The sequence below is a fragment of the Microtus pennsylvanicus genome, chromosome 11 (assembly GCF_037038515.1).
Source record: "Microtus pennsylvanicus isolate mMicPen1 chromosome 11, mMicPen1.hap1, whole genome shotgun sequence".
Taxonomy (NCBI): domain Eukaryota; kingdom Metazoa; phylum Chordata; class Mammalia; order Rodentia; family Cricetidae; genus Microtus; species Microtus pennsylvanicus.
In genome coordinates, this window is record NC_134589.1 from 33,835,967 (window position 1) to 33,857,407 (window position 21,441).

The 21,441-nt window shown below is 50.1% G+C and overlaps 2 protein-coding genes across 3 annotated transcripts in view; both read right to left on the minus strand.

The window, feature by feature from the left end:
• Positions 1 to 614: 614 nt before the first annotated feature.
• Supt4h1 (SPT4 homolog, DSIF elongation factor subunit) lies at positions 615 to 8,208 on the minus strand. 2 transcript variants are annotated; one of them, XM_075991176.1, is made up of 5 exons: positions 8,060 to 8,208; positions 7,311 to 7,417; positions 2,282 to 2,337; positions 1,908 to 1,961; positions 615 to 1,447 (listed from the first exon to the last, which is right to left on the minus strand). In XM_075991176.1, exons 1-5 carry the CDS (start codon positions 8,126 to 8,128, stop codon positions 1,380 to 1,382), a joined length of 354 nt encoding a protein of 117 aa, XP_075847291.1. In that variant the 5' UTR covers positions 8,129 to 8,208; the 3' UTR covers positions 615 to 1,379. The 2 variants fall into 2 exon arrangements, with proteins under 2 accessions (XP_075847291.1, XP_075847292.1); XM_075991177.1 differs by lacking the exons at positions 1,908 to 1,961; positions 2,282 to 2,337.
• Positions 8,209 to 10,165: 1,957 nt separating this feature from the next.
• Positions 10,166 to 21,441, minus strand: part of Rnf43 (ring finger protein 43) — a 70,942-nt gene continuing 59,666 nt past the window's right edge. The window contains exons 3-9 of the mRNA XM_075991178.1: positions 17,219 to 17,293; positions 16,979 to 17,110; positions 16,323 to 16,427; positions 15,224 to 15,385; positions 14,567 to 14,669; positions 12,596 to 13,951; positions 10,166 to 11,490 (exon numbers count right to left, since the gene is read on the minus strand). Coding sequence (XP_075847293.1) covers positions 11,447 to 11,490; positions 12,596 to 13,951; positions 14,567 to 14,669; positions 15,224 to 15,385; positions 16,323 to 16,427; positions 16,979 to 17,110; positions 17,219 to 17,293 — 1,977 coding nt within the window. The 3' untranslated portion in view covers positions 10,166 to 11,446. The remainder of the gene's footprint in view (positions 11,491 to 12,595; positions 13,952 to 14,566; positions 14,670 to 15,223; positions 15,386 to 16,322; positions 16,428 to 16,978; positions 17,111 to 17,218; positions 17,294 to 21,441) is intronic.

The window sequence follows — 21,441 nt, forward strand, 5'->3', positions numbered from 1 at the left end:
CTCATATGCTGAGCTCTTATTTTAGATGACCAGAAAACTCCTTCAACAGCTCAGTTAGAACTGAGGGTGATAACCTTAGAGCTTGACGGCACAGGTCTCAGTGGGTACCCGAGTGGATGTGCGCGGCCTGGTCACTACCAACTTCTTTCCATAGGCAGGGAAGAGACAAGTGGAGCCAGGACACAACCACTCAGCCAGGGCAGAAGACTTTCTCACGTTTCCCACAAGTATTATGGAGCCTGGTTTCCAGAGTGTGGTGCAGGTGCCTCTGCTAGCAAGGTGGTACTCCCCCAGCAGGGAGGTTCTGGACATTACCCCAATTTTGACTAATCATATTGAATAGCTAATAACTGGTGAGCAAATTTCACATATTACTCTTTATTATTTGACCTTTTTGAGACAAGGCCTCACTATAAAGACCAGAGGGGTCTTGAGCTAACCCCAACTTCAGCTTCCAGGTGTTGGGATTCCAGGCATGTGCCACATCTGGCCCTTTTAGACTAGCTACATCATTTTATTTTTCATTTCCAGTCTTTAGAATCCAGAGTAAACAGACAGGATGAACAGTTCACTCCCGTTTTACAGATGGAAACTGAAGAAAACTAAAACAAGAATACAATGGTACACTTTTTATTATAAAAACTACCCATTTTGGTCAGTGTGACATTCATTACCCATGGGCTTCCTCCTAGACCAGAGGAGAGCCTGCCTTCCGTGCAAACACAAAAACAGACCAGGACCCAACAGCCACTAAGGCTAGTAAGAGAAATGTGAAATGAAAAGGAGAGACAAAGGGAGGAAGAAAGAGGGGTACAAACAGGGCAATGGGGTAAGGGGACTAAGGTCATGGATTCCTTCAAAGGAGACTGCTGCATCAGGTCTAGGTGGGACACTTGGCTTCCAGTCAGAGGGGTTACCTTCATCAGGACTGCAGATCCGACAATATGCCGGCTAGCACAGCAGAAAGGCTGTACCCTGCAGCCTCAAACGCAGGCCAGAGAGAGAAAGGCCTGGCCTCAGAGCTCACAAGGCAAGTGAGCCATCACTGTGAGAGAGACAGGAACATAGGCATGGTCACAGCTTTAAGTGTATCCCAAAAGTTTATTTTATTGGTATCTGACAAAGGCAGAGCCTTGGGCAGGGGTAGGAACCAGCCTCTTACTCTCCTCCATCAGTCTCTGAGACTCCACCCAGCAGACACTCCCACTTCACCAGGCCTCAGAGAAAGTGAAATGACTCAAGGGCCGGATGTGCTGCTTTCACGGGAGTCTGCTGATGCTGAGACAGAGGGCAGGGAGCATCTGGAGTTCCGCCTGTTTAGTTCCACGAAAACAAGCACGGGCCAGAAGAAGAGAGACGACACCGTGGGCTGCACCTAGCTAGGTCTTTATTGCTGTGTCTCTGGATTTGTAGGCCACTCCCCGACTTTTCAGCTCCCGAACAATTCCTATGACAGGAAAAGAAACAGTCCCATGAGAGAGCCACAGGGATAAAGCCACTCAACCTGCCTGCCACTGTGAACCGAGGATGCCCGATTATTACCTAAAATCCTGGCAAAGAGCAGGGGACAACTAAAAGTAGGACTCACACAATCACCAAAAACAAAGGTTTGGCCGGGCGGTGGTGGCACACGCCTTTAATCCCAGCACTTGGGAGGCAGAGGCAGGCGGATCTCTGTGTGTTTGAGGCCGGCTTTGTCTATGTAGTGAGTTCCAAGACAGGCTCTAAAACTACACAGAGAAACTCCGTCGTGAACACCCCATCCCCAAAGAAACAAACAAATGAAACCCCCACAAAAGTATGAAGCCAAATGTCTGGGTGATATCAGTCAGGTTACTCCTGTTAAATCACATAAAAGACTAGCTTCTCCTGGGCCCGCACAGAAACACTGTTGCAATTGTTATTACCTTGGGGCAGGCGACCAGTGACTGACACAGCATATACACCTGGCTTAAAGTTACCTGAGGAAGAAAGCAGATTACAATGGGAATGAGTTAAGATTGGAGACCAATGGAGAATTAAGCCAAAAATGGAAGAGGGGTGGAGGGGTGTATGTGTGCCCACACACATATGGAGATGGGAAGACAACTTTAAGTCAGCTCTCTCCTTCCATGTGGATTCCCAGGATCAGACTTAGGTTGTCCTGGCATTGCTGAGCCATCTTGCCAGCCTCAAGACTCAGCTTTCCCACCCAGAACAGCACAAGCTGCCCATTTATGGCATCCCCGCAGACCCTCAGGCACATTCCCAGCACTGCAGAGGCCAGGGTGAGAACACTTACTGACTCGCTGCCACTTGGAGACCCAGCTGTCTTCTGGGCTCATCATCGCGATGATCCTAGAGAGGGAAATTCATTCAGCCTGAGCCTGCCTGAAGAGCGGGCACTGAGCAAGCCATAGCCCCGGGAGAGCAATCTGAGGAGAAAGTCATCACCAGAGAGCTGGCACAGTTCTAGCGCTGGGAAGGAGCTGACTTAGGAGGGAGTCACAGTGATCTTTCAGTCTCTGTCCTCGGCCAGCCAGTGAGAAGAGCTTTATACACAGATGACCAGTACTGACTATGACCAGCCCAATCACTAGGGGCTGGAGCCTGCTGCAAAGGACTCAAAACAATGGATTGTTTTACTAGAAATGAACGAGACTTGACCAAGCCCGTTCTCTAATGAGCTGTGCAGTCTGGAGACATTTCACAGACCTTCACCAATGGGACTCGGGCCTACAAAGTTCCTAGTGCGGAGACTGACAGAGCAGACAAGGACCACTTCTTATTCCAACAATCCTCTGGCAGGTGGCTGCCTCCACATGATGGCAGTGAGCAGAAAGGCGGCTGAAGGGCTAGGAAGGCACTATGCGAGCAGGCAGGCACTATGGAGTCACAGAGGTTATTTCTGTTCCTCACCCAGTAGTTCCGTACTCTGAACTGTCAGGTCTGTTCTAGGAACTGACTCGTGTTGACTGCCTCCCCAAGGCCATTTTGCTTCCCTGGCAACAATGCTAGAGTCTATGCTTTTGCTCATGGTTTGAGTGGAACTGATCTCACTTCCAGGAGTGGCAAGAAGGGTAGGAAGAGCTAGATGGCTCCGCAGGCGGATCCAGGACAGGCATGCACAAAGGCTTTCCTCCCACCATCAGTACTCTCTGCCCTCACAACCTACCCTTCCAGTCGACAACTTATTACCCAAATGACTGAACCTAAAGACAATGCCCCACTTCTCCAAACATGCCGGGTGTTCCTACCCTCTGCCTCTGCTTCAGTCATACTTTTATTTGAAATGTTCTTTTTACCTCATCTCAACTTCCTACAATCCTATAGTTCTAGTTAGGCTTAAGCAGGCAAGCCTGCAATCCCAGCTACTCTGGAGGCTGAGGCAGGAAGATTTCAAGTCCAAGGTCTGTTTGCCCAACTTAAAATGATGCTGTTTCAAAAATAAAAAGTCAAGAAGAGGGCTGCAGACATTTTCTCTCTCTCTCTCTGAGGTAGAACATTAGCTTTGGCATTTGCAAAGGCCCTATGTTCAATCTTCAATAATATACATGAAATAATAAACAAAAATGAAAAAAAGAATCTTATAGTTCTCTCAGATAAACATCTACCTCCCCCGACTTCTGACTAAAATAACGTAGCTCTCCTCTGACTTTCTTATTCTCTAAAACTTAATATGCACTAGAATATACAACTCAATAGTAACAAAATAAACCAGATTTAAAAAGTGGGAAAAACAGAATTGGGGATATACTTCAGTCAGCAGAGTGCTAACTTCGGATGTCCTAATCTGGCTTCCAGTGGGTGTGGTAGTGTACAGCTTTAATTCTAGCATGCAGGAGGTAGAGGCAGGAGGATCAGGAATCATCCTCTATTATACACCAAATTTGAAGTTAGTTTGGGCTGCATGAGACCCTGCCTCAAAACAGGGTGGCAGGGGAGGGGCTTTTTTAAAATTTCTTTTCTTCTCTGTTCTTTCCTTCCCTTCCCTTTCCTTCCTTCCTTTCTTTTTTTTTTTTTTTAAAGCTCAGAGTGGCCTCAAACTCTTGATCCTCCTGTCTCTACTTCTCAAATGCTGGGACTACAGTAGCACACCATCACGGCCAAAGGATATGAACGGATTATAAACATGTAAGACAAGTGACATTGGGCTTGGAATGCAGCTCAGTGACAGAGAGCTTGCTTAGGGCATGTAAGATGTGAAGTTCAATCTCTAGCGTTGAAGAAAAGAACTTTAAAAAAATTATATTTATTTATTTATTATGTATATAATATTCTGTCTGCAGGCCAGAAGAGAGTACCAGACCTCATTACAGATGGCTGTGAGCCACCATATGGTTGCCGGGAATTGAACTCAGGACCTTTGGAAGAACAGGCAATGCTCTTACCACTGAGCCATTTCTCCAGCCCCAGAAAAAAACTTTTTAAAATGGCTTTAGCAATAATAAAAGACCAATGTTATTAATTACTAGGGAAATATAAATCAAACCCACAAGATATTTCCTACCTATCTATTATGGTGGTAATTACAGATATAGCCTGTAGTCATGAGGATGAGTCTTAAACCTTAAAAAACAACAAACGAAAGCCAGGCAAGACACACACCTTTAATCCCAGCATTTGGGAGACAGAGGCAGGCAGATTTCTGTGAGTTTGAGGCCAGCCTGGTCTACAGAGCAAGTTCCAGGACAGTCAGGGAGACAAAGAAACTCTGTCTCAAAAATAAAAACAAAAACTAACAACCAACTAAACAAACAAAAAATACAAGAACAAAAACCCAGAAAGTAACAGGCAGTGGTGAGGAGGAAAGAAATTGGAACCTTCAAGTTTTTTGTTTCATTAAATAGTTGTTACATTGTGATATAACAAATCTACTCATGATATAAAACCAAAAGCTCCAAAGCAGGGAAGCAAGCATGTGTAGATCATCTTCAGAGCTGCTTTCTTCATAATGGCCAAAAGGTAAGAAACCACAGCAACAACAGGTAACAACTTTACAATCTGTATCATATACATACATGTAATAAAAACAGCCAACTTAAAAAAAAAAAAGAAACTTTTGGGAGACAGAGAATAGCCTAGTGATTAGGAATACACTGTTCATGAATAGGACCCATGTATAGTTCCCAGCACCCACACGGGGCAGCTCACAAGGATCTAAGGACTTTGGCCTTCTTTGGCGCCTGCATTTATGTGCGCACACCCACACATATACATGTAATTCAAAAATAAAAATAAATCTTTTAAAACAATTTTTTTTGATTTATTTAACTTTATTTTATGTGCATTGCTGTGAAGGTGTCAGATCTCGTGGAACTGCATTTTCAGACAGTTGTGAGCTGTCATGTGGGTGCTGGGAATTGAACCCGGGTCCTCTGGAAGAACAGTCAGTGCTCTTAACCGCTGAGCCATCTCTCCAGCCCCTTAAAACAATTTTTTAAAAGGTTAAATTGGTAAGAACTCAAAGTGTGCCTCTTATATCTCATTGTGTAATTCAACATCTTTCAAAGCAACTAGCATAGACCTTCACCTATATATGGGAGCAACTCCTTTTAGACTTTAATTTCAGACAGGGTCTCGTGATGCAATAAGGGGCTAGGACTGAAGGCAGCACCAACACACCCAGCTTCTTCCTGAAGCATCAACCTTGAATGGCTAATGAAGAAGCCATAATGTGTATTCGCAAGCACAGGAACCGAAGGTTCCAAACCGACATCTTTTTTGCCCAATCTTTTATTTTTCCCTAAAAGAAATCAGGCCCACCTTCATAGAACTTTAACAAATACTAGGTCTAAGCCCAGTTTAGATGTAAATCTTTAATTGGCCTAGGGTCCAGAAGAAATCTAGCAATGCTGATCCCTTGGGGAAGAAAAGCGGGCCATTCACACTTCTCTCATTTCCCTTTGTCCTGGCTGGACCATGTCACCAATATAGTCCTCTTACAGGCCTCTTTGAGATGATCAAGTTTGTTGTGTTTCGTTATTATTTTTCTAGTTAGCTTACTGGGGGAGTGCCCTTCCTCTCTCTCACAGATGCATGCATGCCAGGGTGTACGTGCTGAGGTCAGAAAACAATTCTAGGAACTCAGTTCTCTCCTGCCACCTTGTGGGATCCAGGACTGAAGTCAAGGTTACCAGGCCTCCCTGCCATCAGGCATCTTTTTATTTTTTTTATTTTTTTTTTTTTATTTTTCGTTTTTTGTTTTTTTTTTTTGTTTTTCGAGACAGGGTTTCTCCGTAGCTTTTTCGGTTCCTGTCCTGGAACTAGCTCTTCTAGACCAGGCTGGCCTCAAACTCACAGAGATCTGCCTGCCTCTGCCTCCCGAGTGCTGGGATTAAAGGCGTGCACCACCACCGCATCTTTACCCGCCGTGCCATTGAGCTGGTCTTATTTGAGACAGGGTCTCACACAGTCCAGGCTGGCCTCAAACACACATAATTAAGGCATGCCCTGAACTCCTGATTCTCTGGCTTCTCCCCCTCAGAGGACGAGATTACAGGTGCAAGCCCCTATACTCACTAAGATGATGTTTGAGGGCAGTTTATTGTAATCACCTTCCTTTCCCTTCATTTTTAAAATGGATCTTCGTGCATGTGTTTTTGCGGAAGCACCAGAAATTAAACAGAGGTCTTTGTATACGGCAATCAAGCTGTACTGCTGTATTATCCTTGCAACCCTTCAGCATCAAGGAGCCACCACCCTCTACATGCTGCGCCAGGCAGAGCTGTACAAGATAACAAAGTGTAGAGTAGGGGAGCTTTGTTAAACAAATACAGAAAAAGGACACGTCATTTTGGGGGGGGGTGTCATTTTTTTCTTTGAGACAGGGTTTCTCTCTAGCTTTAGAGCCTGTCCTGGAACTAGGTCTAGTAGACTATGCTGGCCTTGAACCACAGAGATCTGCCTGCCTCTGTCTCCCAAATGCTGGGATTAAAGGTGTGCGTCACCACCACCCAGCCCGGACACATAATTTTATATTTTCTCCTAGTCACTGTTTGAAACAGTAAAGACAAGATGAAACTAATTTCAGTATTTAATCAAATAAATCCAAAACATTAATCTTAAAAATTAAGACAATTAGGCATCCTTTTTTCTTCAAGCAGAATCTCTGCTCTCTGGTGTATCTCTGACACTTAAACATATTCTAATTTGAACGAACCACTTCTCAAGTACTCAGCAGCTACTGGCCCAGATGCACAGTTAGTGGGTCTCAAAAGAACAGTTGTGACCAGCTAGTCTTATGACCTCAACGATCTGCTCCGTATTTACTTCTTGGGCCACAAGTCAACAGGATGCAGAGGTGAACAAGGGACCACGGCTGGGCTTACCCATCAAATGAGGAGCTGGTGCAGTCATACACCATCTCTCTGTTGCCCTTCATTTGCAGGTACGCTTCGCAATTGTCACAGCCGTCATATTCAAACTGGTCTATGGTCTGGAGGGAAAAAACAGACAGGATAAACATGAACAAGGTCTTTTGTTTGTTTGTTTTTTGAGACAGGGTTTCTCTGTAGCTTTGGAGCCTGTCCTGGAACTAGCTCTTGTAGACCAGGCTGGTCTCGAACTCACAGAGATCCGCCTGCCTCTGCCTTCGGAGTGCTGGGATTAAAGGTGTGCGCCACCACCGCCTGGCACTTGATAAAGACAACCTCTTAGTTCTACGTAGTCCAACACCTACTAGTCTTCAAACTATTCCTAAATTCCACCCTCACATGCCTTTCTTCTCTCATCGTCCCTATTTCAGCTTACATACTTTTTCTAGTCTCCTTGGGGTCAGGTACCCCCTCCAACTCTCTCAGCTGCTTTGGCTCCTAGTCCAACACAGTAATCCACCGAACCGCCTGCTGGGGAGCCAAGCGTATGCTGAAAGGCGGGTACGATCTCCCGTGCCCTCAGCAGGCCCGAACGCCCTGCTCATGTTCCCGCGACGTAAACAACGGCTCCCTTAGGCTTCCCCCTCCCCTGATGATCTCCCGGGCTCTCAGACCTTTTCCTTTTCTGTCTGTGGCCCCATTTCACCCTCTTTCTCCCATTCTGCCTCCCCAGTCGTCCCTACAACCAGGTCCCCGACCGACACCTTGACTAACGAGCACAGCAAACAAGCCCGCAGATGCCGCAGGTCTTTCGGCACCGTCTCCAGGGCCATCCTCACCGATGCGACAAATCAGCCGCAGGAAGTAAACAGACCACTACCCAGAATGCCTGCCACTTCCTTCACGTAACTTCCTCTTCCGGTGCAGCCGGTCGCGGCCCCCCCCCCCGGAGGAGATGGTTTCTCCCGTAGGGGCCGTGGGCGGGGCAGCCGGCCGCCACCTGGGCCGCGCGCGTCACCTGGCCTCGCGTGAGCGAGCGGAAGACGGTGCGCTGGGGGCGGGACTGTGGGGGTGCGGTCAGCGCCTGCGCAGGAGGCGTGGCGCGGAGCGGCTTGCGGAACTGAGCACTGTAACGCGGGCCTTTTGATGTAGACGCCTGGCGGCAGGCGCCGATTTTCTCAGGCTCTCGTCGAGAGCCTAGATTGTTTTGTCTGCTTGTTTTAATTTGTTTATTTATTGCACAGTAATTTCTGAGCTGGTGACCTTGAACTTTTGATCTCCCTGCCTTCTCTTTCGGAGAGCTGGGATCGTGGGCGCGTGCCACAGCGCCCGGGTGTTTTACTTTTTCGAGACTAGGCTGATCTGGTAGTCCCTGCCCTCGCGTCTCAGCCTCCCGAATGCTCAGGATCCAAGCTTGCGGCTTCGCGCTAGGTTGTTTTAAAACACGAGGCAGGGAGTCCTTGCCTTTCTGGGTCGTCTGCAGAGAAGAAAACAAACCCGATTCGGCCCCACCCCTTCATGAAACTGCGAGAGCGTGATAGGGTTGCGTTTGCGGTCCACAGGAATGCTAGCCCCAGCCGCGCAGACGGGTGGGGGGAACGCATATCAATTCCTTCTAAAAAAACCTCTCTCCCTTGCACCTCCCGGCTGAGAATTTACGCCAATGAACAGTGTAGGACGCAAAAGTCCTTGCCTTCTGAACAGGACACCCAGACACCTAGTATCCTGAGCAAACCATACAGAAGAAGAACAAGGTTTGGTGCAGTGTAAACAGAGCACCCCCCCCTCCAGACCCTAGGGAATCTGTGGAGGGCACGATACCTGAGCCGTTTGAAAGGACCCCCACAAGAATTCATACAGAAAAGGTACCAGTTCTCTTGGCGTGCGGACGAAGTGTAGTCATTGTGTTTATCTGAATTGGAGCGCTGGGATATAAATAGTCGCAATGCCTGCTGTTCTGGCCTTCCAGCCCTTGTAATTAAAACTGAACTACAGAAAGACTGATTCTTGGCTGTCCCAAGCTGTGTTTGTTCAGACGGGGTCTGTAACTGGGTTTTGATGCTTTCTAGCAGTGGGAAATAGCTTTCCAGTTTGGAATACATTTTCACTGCGCTATCTCATGTAAGCCTTGTATCAACTCCGAAGGAGGATCATTTTATTGATGGGAAAAGCTAGACAACCCTGCTGGGGAGCTGGCTCAGGACCCAGAGCATAAAAGCTGGGCATGATGGTAGGCACTATAATCACAGCACTGGGGGGCAGAGACGGGCAGATCTCAGGGGCTTCAGGGCCAGCCAGTCTAGTCAAAACAAAGGTCCAGGTGCAGTGAGGGACCCTTTCTGTTGTTTTCTCCAGAGACAGGGTCTATTATGTAGCGTTGGCTGTCCTGGAACTTGATATGGAGATCAGGCTGACCTCAAACTCACACCAGAATACACATGTGTATACACACACATACACTACATGCACACATACCAAGGCAGCATATTTGGTTTGGTTAAGGTCAAAAAGCAAGTCATCAAAGCATCAGAGTGAGCAATAGTGCAATACAGATAAACAACTGAATTGCGATAGGACCCAGGCATGCTCTCTCTGATCTTATGAAGCCATGTTTCGGTAATCTAAAAGCAACCTTTCCTTACGAGCTTTTGATATCACAAGTAACATATAAAGCCAGATATAATAACATTGCATGCCTATAATCCCAGTAATTGGAGCAGGGGTAAGCAGGAGGATCAGGAGTTCAAGGCTGGTCTCAGCTGCAAAGTTGAGTCAGGCTGGGCCTCAAAAATTCAACAGAAGTTAAGAGAGAAGATAAAATTGTTATCCTGAGTGGAAAATTATAATGAAACAAAACCACAAAGCCAGATCATATTTATGGATAAATATATTAGCAAATAAATACATTTCTCAACATAGTGCCTGATTCAAGCATCTTTCTGTCTGGTTCAGATATAAATACCTATGTGGGTGCCTGGGTGCCAGTCTCCTCACTGACTCTGAGGAGAGAAGGTTCCCAAGTAGGATCCCATGCCCATTTTGCCCCCACATTCACATTCCAGGCAAGGATAACACCTGAGGGGCTAACAATGGTCAGGATGCCCTGGGATGAAGAGCGACAGGAGGCCCCTCAGCCCTTGTCCACTTAGTGCTCTAATTCCACGTGTACACCTTCTGTTGGGTTGTATGGCTTGCTCTGGGCCCCGCAAACCCACAAGGCCATATACTATTCTCCATCTTTGAGAATCACTCCGAGAGAAATTCTGTCCTTGCTCAGCTGCGGTTTTGCTTTCCCTGACTTCATCTCATCCTCTCCCACTTCCCAGGTGGTCAGTTTCCTTTCTGCCTGCTGTGGGACTTAGAGACAGGAGAGCTTCCAGGAGGAGTTGTTCTCTCCCTTCCTGCTCTCTACCTCAGAGGAACTGGAGTTGCTGGAGTGACACGGAGTTTGATACTCAAAAGATTCATCCCAGGTTTGTCAAAAGTCCCCACCTCTGGGACCGAACTCTACACCCTGGCTCCTGAAGCCTGCAACTTAAGATCAGTTTAAGAACAGGGAAGGAGACTACTCCTCCCTGAGCACCAGGGCAGGCACTGGCTAGAGAAGGTGCAGAGACCTCCCTAAGGACAGGGGCTCACCAAATCCCCTCGTTCTTTTGTGAAGACGAGAATGATCAAGCTGAAGTCGCCCCCGAGAAGCCTTGACAGGAGGTGAGAGGCAGCCATGCCCTCAGCCGAACCCATTGGCTTGTGTGAACCAGAGGCCTGGGGCAAAGGAGAGCCAGCGGGAGACCCAGCTGGGCTGGGGAGAGCAGCACCTTGAGGACGCCTAGACATTCACCCTAGCTTCCTGTCAAAAGCTCAGCCTTTAGAGACCCACCCCACAACTGCATCGTGGCTGGCGGTCTGGCTGGACGCAGGACCTTCTGCACGGTAGGTGTGTTCTGCAGACAAGCCTGGGAGCTAGGGGCAGGGAGCAGCACCTCCGCCACCCACCATCACCACTCTTCTTCCGGTGGTCCCAGGAAGTGCAGCAAAAAGAGAGGCTTGCTGAGGCCCTGGCTTCTCCCAGGAGCAGAACCCTGTGCCGGGTAGAACCCTGAGTCGTCTGGAGCACACCCGTGGTTGGAGCTATGTCTGGTCATCTCACATCACACCGCCTGTTCACAGAGCTCCTCAAGCTCCTCCTCCGAGCCTGCATGGGAAGAGAGGGGAGAAAAGAGGTCACGGAGGGTCCAGCTAGTCTCCTGCTTCTCCCACCTGTGGAGACTGGCTGGGGAGGGACCGCAGAGACGGAGAAGTGGGAATATATCAGGAAAGGTGATTGGGTTGAAAGCTGAGAGGGGCCCTTTGGGAAACGGGAGTAAAAAAAAAAGCAAACCTAGAGAAATACTTGCAGCAACCCTGTATGACCAGTATTTACTATTCATTCATTCACTCAATAAATATTTATTTAGTATTCACTTTGAAGTTGGCCTGCTACCATTTGCTGAACAGGATCTCCAAAAGAATAAGCTAGGAGAGGAAGCATGCATGCACATGGGCATTACGGCAGTGGCACAGACCGAGGGTCATGAGAGGTGCATCATGGGAGGGGAGAGAGCACATCCAGGCACAGCAGTGAGGAAAGACTTTTTGACTAAAGATTCGTGAGCTGGAGTTACAGGAATGGCAAAAATTGAGTTTGTAGGGACAGGGAAGTCAGTGGGATATCATGGGCAGCAGGAACTAGAACTAGTGTTTACCCAAGGTGACTGAAGCAGAGGGCAGAGGAAGGGACGGGAAATGGAGCTAGCTGGCCCTGAAGGCCATGTTAGGTTAGATTTTTCCTTCTTGCAGACGTAACAGAGCATTTGATTCTAGACAGTTTGTGGAAAGGCTCTGGGGTCCTCTTTTGAGGGAGAAGGGTTCTTCTAGAAGTGGCTCTAAGCAAAGAAGTGTACCATTCATATACTGTCTCTCAAAGGTGGGAGGGAGAGGGAGGTAAGAGCCTCGGAAAGGGAGGATGGTTTGGGCAAATAAATGCTCAAATGCTTTTGGCTTAGAGCCAAGGATTTACATCGGTGCTGTTGGCTGAGACACAGAAATGCCATGGGTTCCCATGAAGATGTGGTTGGCCTTACTAACAAGAGTGTTCGGAAGAGAAGGCTGCTAGGGAAGCTGGGAACTCCCTGTGATTTCTGCGCTTTAGATAAGTTACAGCCCTCGGCTTTCAGCAACCCCGTGGCTGTTTTCATCTGCCCTGCAACATCCAGGTGTAGTCCCCTCTCCCCAGAACACCTGCTTCCCTAAAAACTCACCAGGCTGGGCTGGTAGCACCTGGCAGTGTGGATAAGGGCATGATCTGCCCTCTGGCATGTCAGAACTCCACTCGGAATGTCCCTCTCCAGGAGAGCATGGTCCCAGAGGCTGGCGGGGGGGCAGATACAACCACACTGGCTGTGACCGCGAGTAACAGGGGCCTGGGGCTTCATACAGCAGCCTCTTGTCCAGGCCTGGAGGTCTGAAGATCAGTGGATGAGCCTCTGGGGGCCAAGGGTATGCTAGGCTGGGGCTGTAACGGGGAAAAACCTGGCAAGCTGGGTGAACAGTCAAGTCCTGGGGCCGAGAGGTTGGCAAGGGTTCTGAGACGCCACCCCGCCGTTTTCTCTGTGGGTGTCGGACAGGGAGACTGGATTTCTGCAAGTTCAAAAGACTGTTGGGGTTGGAATTGGGGTTGGGGCTGGCAGCTTCTGCTAGGCCAGGAGCTGGCTCTGTAAGGGATCTGGCCCGGTGTGTATTGGGGAGCAGTGAAGAAGCTGCCGGGTTGGGTGTGGTCAACTTCGGGTCCAAGATAGATGGCTCCGGTTGGAGCTGAGTCTGAGAAGCAGTAGGCCTGGGCTGAGGGACATTTTCTGGGCCAGGCTTCCTGCCATGCCACTGGAACCGCTTTTTGTAGTGGTGGTGGCCGTGGCGGTGATAGTGGCTGTGGCTGGAAACCCGAGTCTCCCCAGTGGGCACCACTGACTCCAGGGAACGGGGTCGAGAGGTCACCCTAGGTTGTGTTCCTTTCCCTCGGAGATCCCCTTCGGGGCTGCAGTACACCAAGGGGTCAAAGTCACTGCTCAGGGAGCTGTGGAAGGTCGAACTGCTGCCATGGATGCCCTGCAGGCTGATGTCTGTGCAGTTGACCACTGAGTCACTGGAAGAGCCATGACAGGGCCCTGAGCTGGAGTCACTGGCTGGCCCATCTGCCAAGTAGCCACTGCGCTCTGTACAGTAGCTTTCTCCAGACCCGCTGCTGTCATGAGGCCTGGCCCGACGCAGGGCTGCTGGGCAAACTGTGGGGTGCTGAGGGGTACATCGGAGGTGCCTCAGCCCCCAGCCCTGCGCGTAGGGGTGCTGAGGTACTGCCAGGTGCTGCTGTTCTTCCGGGGCCCGGTGATGTGAAGCCCTGGGGAGGCGTTGATGCCGAGAGCCCATTCTCGACTCCTGGGAGGGCAGAAAGGGCCTAGGTCTTGGGTGGCCGGCCCCTGAGTTCCTGGAAGGTCCCAACAGGTAGGCAGAGGGGAGATGATAGTGGGCATGGCCAGGATGCTGGCGAATGAGGTGGAGTCTCCGGCCTGGTTCCTGGTAAGATGGAGAGGCTCCCAGGCCCTGGGAAAATGAATCTCCTTCTGAAAAAAAGAATGAAGACGCACATTTGATTTCATAGACACAGACTTCATTCAGAGAATGAACGCAGAGAGGCTACCCTGTCTGATCCTGCATCGCCTCTGAACTCAGTTTGGGAAACCAAGAACATCTAATCTAAAATTTTGCCTGTGACTGGACTTAACTCCTCCTTTTTGTCAGGGCTGTCAATCCCTGCTCCTCCGGTCAGCCATTTGGGGCTCTTTCACCCAGGGCTGCCAATAGCTCACACTGTCCCTTTGGATGAATTAGCACAAGGTTCTTTTCCCTCAAGATATTGATTTCACATCCTTTTTTTTTTTTAGAAAATTGCTATATCAATTTTATTAGACTATGACCCTTTATTGCCAGAACATTAGAATAATGAATTTGAAAATAACCCAGATTTAGAATCAACAATACTGTCGGGAAAACGTGCTCTCTGAGCAAGCAAAGATGGCTTCCATATGGACAACCCTCCCCAGCAAACAAGGGGCTCTTGAGCAGTGTGCAGCTGAAGCCACCATGGTGGCAGCTGCTTCTCCTTAGTCTTTCCCAGAGGGCAGCTATGTTCTAGATCCATCTGTGGGCACAAGGGGAGCCCTTGGTCCACCTCCTACCTACGATGTTGAACATGCAGAGGGGGCAAGTCCGATGCTGGTGTAGCCAGGGGTCCACGCAGGTACGATGGAACTCATGGAGGCAGGAAATGACCCGGAGCTCCTGAAGCAAACAAGAGTGTTGCAACCAAAGGTTACAAGGATCTCCCTGACTCACCTACTTGCAAAAGAGCAGGAGAGAAATGGAGGTGTGGGTTTTGGTAGCTGGTGGATTTGCGTTAAGATGCACGACTTTGGGCAAGTCTCTCTCTCTCTGTTTTAGGTTTTACTTTTTTTGAGATAGTCTCACAGCTCTGTGAGATAGTCCTTGAACTCTTGACCCTCCTTTTCCTGTCAGCCAAACGCTGGATTAGAGTCATGCACCACAATGCTTGGCTCAAATTTCTTAACAGTTTCTGCTGTCAGTAAGGATAAGAACCCAATCCTCCCCACCCTCCTCTGCCATGGGGCTGATGAGAGATAATGTGTTTAAAGTGCCACTGTCGCCTGACAGGAGGCTCCCTCTCTGCAATACCGATCTTTTTCTCAGAAGCCAACAAAATGACCACATTGAGGAGCAACACATAGGACCCCAGGAGTAGGTAGGATGGAGTCATACCTAGACCTGTCCACCCCCGCCCCAGCTACCACCTCCATCTCCAGCCTGGCCCACCTCACCTGCCCCTCTGAGAACTCCTCCAGGCAGATGGCACACATAGGGGCCGAGCTGCAGCTACTCCCTGAGTCTGGCCACTCGGCTCGCACCCGCCTACAGCTGGCTTGGTACCTCCTGGTGGCCAGCTGGCTGATGGCCCAGGCTGTCCGTTGCTGAAGAGGGTCCTGGGAAGAGGAATAGAGTTCAATCTGGAGCAAGGGCTCAGCGTCCCTGTTCTCTGGGCCTCGGTTTGGACTCAGTTCCATCAGCCCATGAAGTCACACAGCCGAAGGGCGGATCACTTCCAAGCTCCTGCATAGCTGCGACCTTCCATCCCACCGCCTTGCAATATTCCATTATGCTTGTCTTCCTTTGATTACTTGTAAGAGACACTTTAAAAAATCCTTCTTCTTCTAGTCTCTGTGTATGGGCATTTTGTCTGCATGCATGTTTGTGCACCATGTGCGTGCCTAGTGCCCACGGAGACCAGAGAGGGTATTGGATCCCCTAGAACTGGAGTTACAGACAGTAACGCCCATGCTCACCCATTTCTGGTCAATGCTATTCTGGACTGGTGTAGAAATGGTTAACCCTGTCTCCCTGCCTGCTGGCTCCTCTTTGCTACCTCACTGTTCTCTGTAGCAAGCATGTTGCCATCCAAAAGATTGTACATTTTACTTCTTTTATTGCCTGCTTCCTCCCACTAGAATGAAAGCTTCTTAAGAGTGAAGGGCTGGTGCTGGAGAGATGGTTCAGTGGATAAGAGCATTGGCTGCTCTTCCAGAGGTCCTGAGTTCAATTCCCAACAACCACATGGTGGCTCACAGCCTTCTATAATGAGATCTGGTGCCCTCTTCTGGCATGTATGCAGAACACTGTATACATAATAAATAAACCTTAAAAAAAAAAGGTAAAGGATTTTTTGTCATTTTTACTCACAGTGCTGTTTCCAGCACCTGAAATGGATATATATTACTCAGTATATGTGGTGGATGGATGGATGGGTGGATGGATGGGAGGATGGATGGGTGGATGGATGAATGGATGGATGGATGGATGGATGGACGGATGGATGGATGCGAGATATGCCCCCCCTCATATCGGGCAGCCCACGCCGCTCACCGGTCTGCTACGGTGGGGACGACACCTGATGCGCAGCACTGAAGCCAGGACGATCACAAAGATGGTGCCCACCACAGTCAGGAGGATCCACACGTCGTAATCTGGCTGAGGATGTGGGGAGTAGCAGAGAGGAGAAAGGGTCATCCTCCAGAAAGAGCCAGGGCAAGGTGCGAGGGAACACTGGAGTAGAGATGGAGCTGGAGGGTCCCCTGGGCCTCCCACCTGAGGGATGAAGGGTGGAACTGGAAGGACCAGGTGCTCTCTCTGCCTTGGGGCTGCAGGAGAGGGGGCTGGAGCTGCAGCAGTGAGACCCCTTATCCAGGAAACTCATGTGTTTCCAGCCAGAGGCAGAAAGGATCTCTTTGTACAGTGGGAGCTACTTGCTGGAGAGTGGTAGGGAGTGGAGAGGCACCCTCCAGGGGTCAGAGCCTGGGCTCCGCAGGCAGGCAAGCTTCTGTGCTCTATGCCATAAAATCACAGAGTTGCAAACAGACTCAACAGACCCAATCTGTTCACCCTGCAGACGAGGCTCTGAGAGTGGGAAAAATTCCCAGAGACACGCGGCTAAAGGGTGACGTGATCTAAGGTTTCCAGGGAGCAGGCGCAAGGCTGCTCAGATGCAAGACAGATGCAAGGCGGAGGCCTGGGGTGCTTACCCATGCTGGGGGCTCCTTCAGCTCAATCCTCACATGGGCCTTCCGGTTCTTGTACACAAACTCCATCAGCTTCTCGGCATCCTTACCCCAGATCAGCACCACTGGCCAAGTCAGTCCCAGCGGCTGCTGCAGCTGCAGAGAACAGAGTTCCACAAGGGTTCTTGCGACTTCTGCTTCCCCCAGGAACCATACCTCCCTCCATCCAGACCCTTCCTGGACCACCCGCATGTCCCTAGGCACCTGCTCAGCCGCCGATCGATCCTCGGTGATGTCAAAGAGCACCGCGCTAGCTCCACGCTCACCAGCCATTCGGGCCTGCCGAGACACAGCAGAGGGTTATCACAGCCGGTCACAGGTGGCCTGGAGCCAAAGCTCAACCCTGAACACACGCATCTCTGCACCCTGTACACGCACGTGTGTGTGTGTGTGTGTGTGTGTGTGTGTGTGTGTGTGTGTGTGTGTGAGGAGTCGAGGAGCCTGGGAGCCCTGGCTGACCCAGCCCACTGCCTTCAAAGAACAACATTCGGTCTTTCATTTTGAAATAGAACACCCACCAGGTTTTAGTGGGTGCCGGTAAACCAGCTTTGGCTCCAGGGTAAGATAAGCCCCTGCTCAGGGATCAAGCAGTGGGAGAACAAAGGGCAGGGAGTGACCAGCGGCTGGAGGGGGTGGATAGAGAGGGAATGGGGAAACAGAGAAGGACCCAGCCCTGCCTATCCAGAGGTGGCTGTGGAATGTTGCCCATCAGGAGTGAGACCAAGTGCCGAGAGCCTGGGACACTGCTTTGACCCAAAGCATCCATAACGGATTCCCCCACCTTAGTGGTCACCCAGGGGCGATCTCTCCCCGCCACTCTCTCGCTTGCCAAGCTCTCTGGTTCCAGATCAGGGCCCTAAGGAGGCCTTGCCCAGTTCTTGATCCCTTCGTCCTCTCCCTTAGGATGGCTGGGTTGGACAGGGATTGAAAGGGCTGCTCCCACAAGGACACAACTGTGCACAGGTACACATATATATTCTCCAAGGGCTCCAAGAGTGTGTCTGAGGCAGCACAATCTAGCCAGCCACGCAGCAGCGCAGATAACAACCGAAGAGGGGACAAGAGGAGGGAATCTGGGGCCTGCGTGGGGGTGAGAGAAGGTAGATAAGCGCGCAACAGCCACAACTAACCGACAAGGACGGACACTGGGAAGGTGCTGTCCCCAGCCGGGAACCGGACCACCAGACCAGAGGGCGCAGCAGCCTTCCACCTCCAGTGCCATCTCCCACCCAGGGACCCTCCTGAATCCCAGGGGCCTTCCTGCAGGCAGTGAAGGAGTTAACCCTTCTGCAAGTCACAGTGGCAGGAAGAGGAGCCCCGTGCTAGGACTTACTCACGGTCCCAGAGCTTTGATCTGTGCTCCCTTCCCAGGGAGAGCCTGTCGGAGCAGGTCCCCTGCCAGGCAGGCTGGGAGCAGCTGGTTCTCGGCTCCCCACTCCCCAGGCAGTGGCAGGGGCTAATGGGCCCCTCAGAATCAGCTACATACAGGCAGGGGACAGGGAGAGGGCACTGAGACACTTAAGCGAGGTATGGGGGGCTATTTTGGTTAGGATAACTTTCCTTTCTTTTCTCTCGCTCCAGGGAGCTGGGCTGGTCCCTCTTCGGACCCTGCCTAGGACCCCAAGTCCTGAGGAAATTCATGGACTCTACAATGAATGGACTGGGGAAGAAATTGAGAAATTGCAGCTTCTACTGTCCTCTTAAGCACTTCCTCCCAGAAAGCCCAGCCACCAGCTCCAAACAAATCTTCAGGGCTCTGCAATTTCGGGCTTTCAATAAGTGTTGACAGGGAGTGGCCTCTGTCTTTAATTCCAGCACTTACAACGAGACAGAGGCAGACAGATCTCTGAGCTCAGGGCCAGCCAGAGTAAGTTCCAGGACAGCAAGGGCTATGCAGAAAAACACTGTCTCAAAACAAACAACAACAACAACAAAAAGAAGTGTTGGAAAAGGAACCCCATAGGGGACCCTGCTGGTGATCTAACAGTCCAGGGATGGGCCAGGAGTGGGCTGGGAAATTCAGCAGTCACAGAAAGATTCCCATACCCCAGGTTCTGGGCTCAGTGTGGCCCAGAAGAGTATGGGGGCTCCCTTCTTTGGAGATTTTCTTACTTCTTCATCCAGCTCTCTTTGAAGAATTGGGTATGAAGAGTAGAAAGCAATTACTGCGAGGTTCAAACACCCGAGCCCATTACAGCCCATAATTACAAAGTTGTAAAAGTGATCAAAGAGCCCAGAGCCTTTGCCAACAGGAGAATATAAACAGGACTTTCTGGCCGTGGAGTCCTGTGTCCGGAGTTCTAGAGACAGAAAGCAAGATTTGGGGATGGACGGCAGTCCAACCTGGGGCTCTCTGAACCCCCTGCCAATTTGCACCCAAGAGTAGGAGTTACCTATGGAGTAGCTCTTTGAGGAGTGGAATCTGGAAGACAGGGAGGATGGGCAAGCTCCCACAGCCCGAAACCTAGCTTCAGAAAGACAGCACAGTCCTCTCTGGATGCTCCAGGGCAGGCCAGACCTTGGGGGAGCAAGCCAAACTGCACCAAGGAGCCAACTCAGAGCATGCAAGGAGCGAGCTGGAATCCTGCCTTTCGGCCCATTAGTCGGCTGTTAGATTTTCCTCTACAGACCACAGTGACCGTTTCTGTCCATCACCTGCTCATCCATAATACAACAGCAGCCACTATGCCCACTAAGCCAGGAAGCTCTGGACTCTCTGTGCGCACAACACTAGAATGCTCAGGCTAGGGAGATGGCTCAGCAGTTAAGAGCACTGGCTGCTCTTCCTGAGATCCTGAGTTCAATTTTCAGCACCCACATGGTGGCTCATAATCATCTCTAATGTGACCTGATGCCCTCTTCTGGCATGCAGGTGGACACGCAGAGCAGTCATACATAAAATATAAATAAAATTTAAAGAAAAGAATGGTTAAAAAAAAACTAGACTGCTTGTAACAATATTCTAGAGCTTACATGAAAGGAACAGACAATGGCCGACACCTTTCACTTCACAATGCCGTCCCCTCTACTCTCTGGTCCCCAATCTGACACAAACACTCAACACACAAAACAGATAAATGTGGAGCAGCTCCCTCTGGGGGCGGGGTGAGGGGAAAGCACTTTAGTCCCCCTACCCCCCCCATCACCCTCCCCCCAAGAAACACAGACTTAGCAGAACATTTGTTGAAGTCCACTTGGCCAAAGACCCCATCTGCTGGGCGGAGTTCTAGAGGGAGGGATTTCCACCCCCACAGGACTGGGTCAGGCTGGAAAGAGTCAGTAGGATGAGCCGCACTAAGCTGCGCTTGAGAGCAATGGGAGAAGGAAGAAGGCATGTGCTTCTTACTAAGATCTGCCCTGCCCAGAGGGCCGAGGTGGGGATCCCAGCTCTGCTCCCACCAGGAGCTGTGAGACTTTGGGGGAAACTCCTCAACACTTCCGTTGGCTTTTCTGTCATCTGGGGCAATAACAGACCCCGCCTCATAGAGCTACTATGGGAACTACATTAATTAATCCACGTAAAGTACTTAGGTTTGTGCCTGGCACATGGTGCTATTATATCAACTGTTATATGTGGCTTGCATACATGAGTTCATTTATTCCTTAGAATTCCCTAACACGGTAAGGAAACCAAGACTCAGAGGGCCTGAACTGGTCCATGGACACCAACTGTTAAACAGTGAAGACTCTTCATCATCATCCTGGACTTCAGCCCCCAGAGCGCCTTCTCTTTCTGTTTTGATCTGTCTTCCTCAAGACAAGGTCTCATTATGTTGCCCAGGCTGGCTCCAAACTCAGCAGCCTACTCCCTCAGTATTCCTGCATGATTATAGGTATGTGCCACCATGTCCAGCTGGAGAGGGCCTTTCCTTAGCCACTGGCTTGGTGGCCATCTCGGTACCCAGAGGCTTGCCTACCTAATTCCTTCTCTTAGGCAAAAGGCCCTTTGTGTTTGTTCAGGTATGACAGGGGACTTGGGGCTGATAAAGAGGCAGACACCACTCCAGGTGACAGAACAGAAAAGTCCAAAAGAATCACGGTGAGGGTTTCAGAGTAGACCAAGTGAGATAAGTAGTTTAAGAAAAAAAAAAAGCATATGAGGAAGACTGCTCAGTGTGGGACACACACTTGGCGTGTGCAAGGCTCTAGGTAAGACTACTCAGTGTGGGACACACACTTGGCGTGTGCAAGGCTCTAGGTAAGACTGCTCAGTGTGGGACACACACTTGGCGTGTGCAAGGCTCTGGGTAAGACTGCTCAGTGTGGGACACACACTTGGCGTGTGCAAGGCTCTAGGTAAGACTGCTCAGTGTGGGACACACACTTGGCGTGTGCAAGGCTCTAGGTAAGACTGCTCAGTGTGGGACACACACTTGGCGTGTGCAAGGCTCTGGGTAAGACTGCTCAGTGTGGGACACACACTTGGC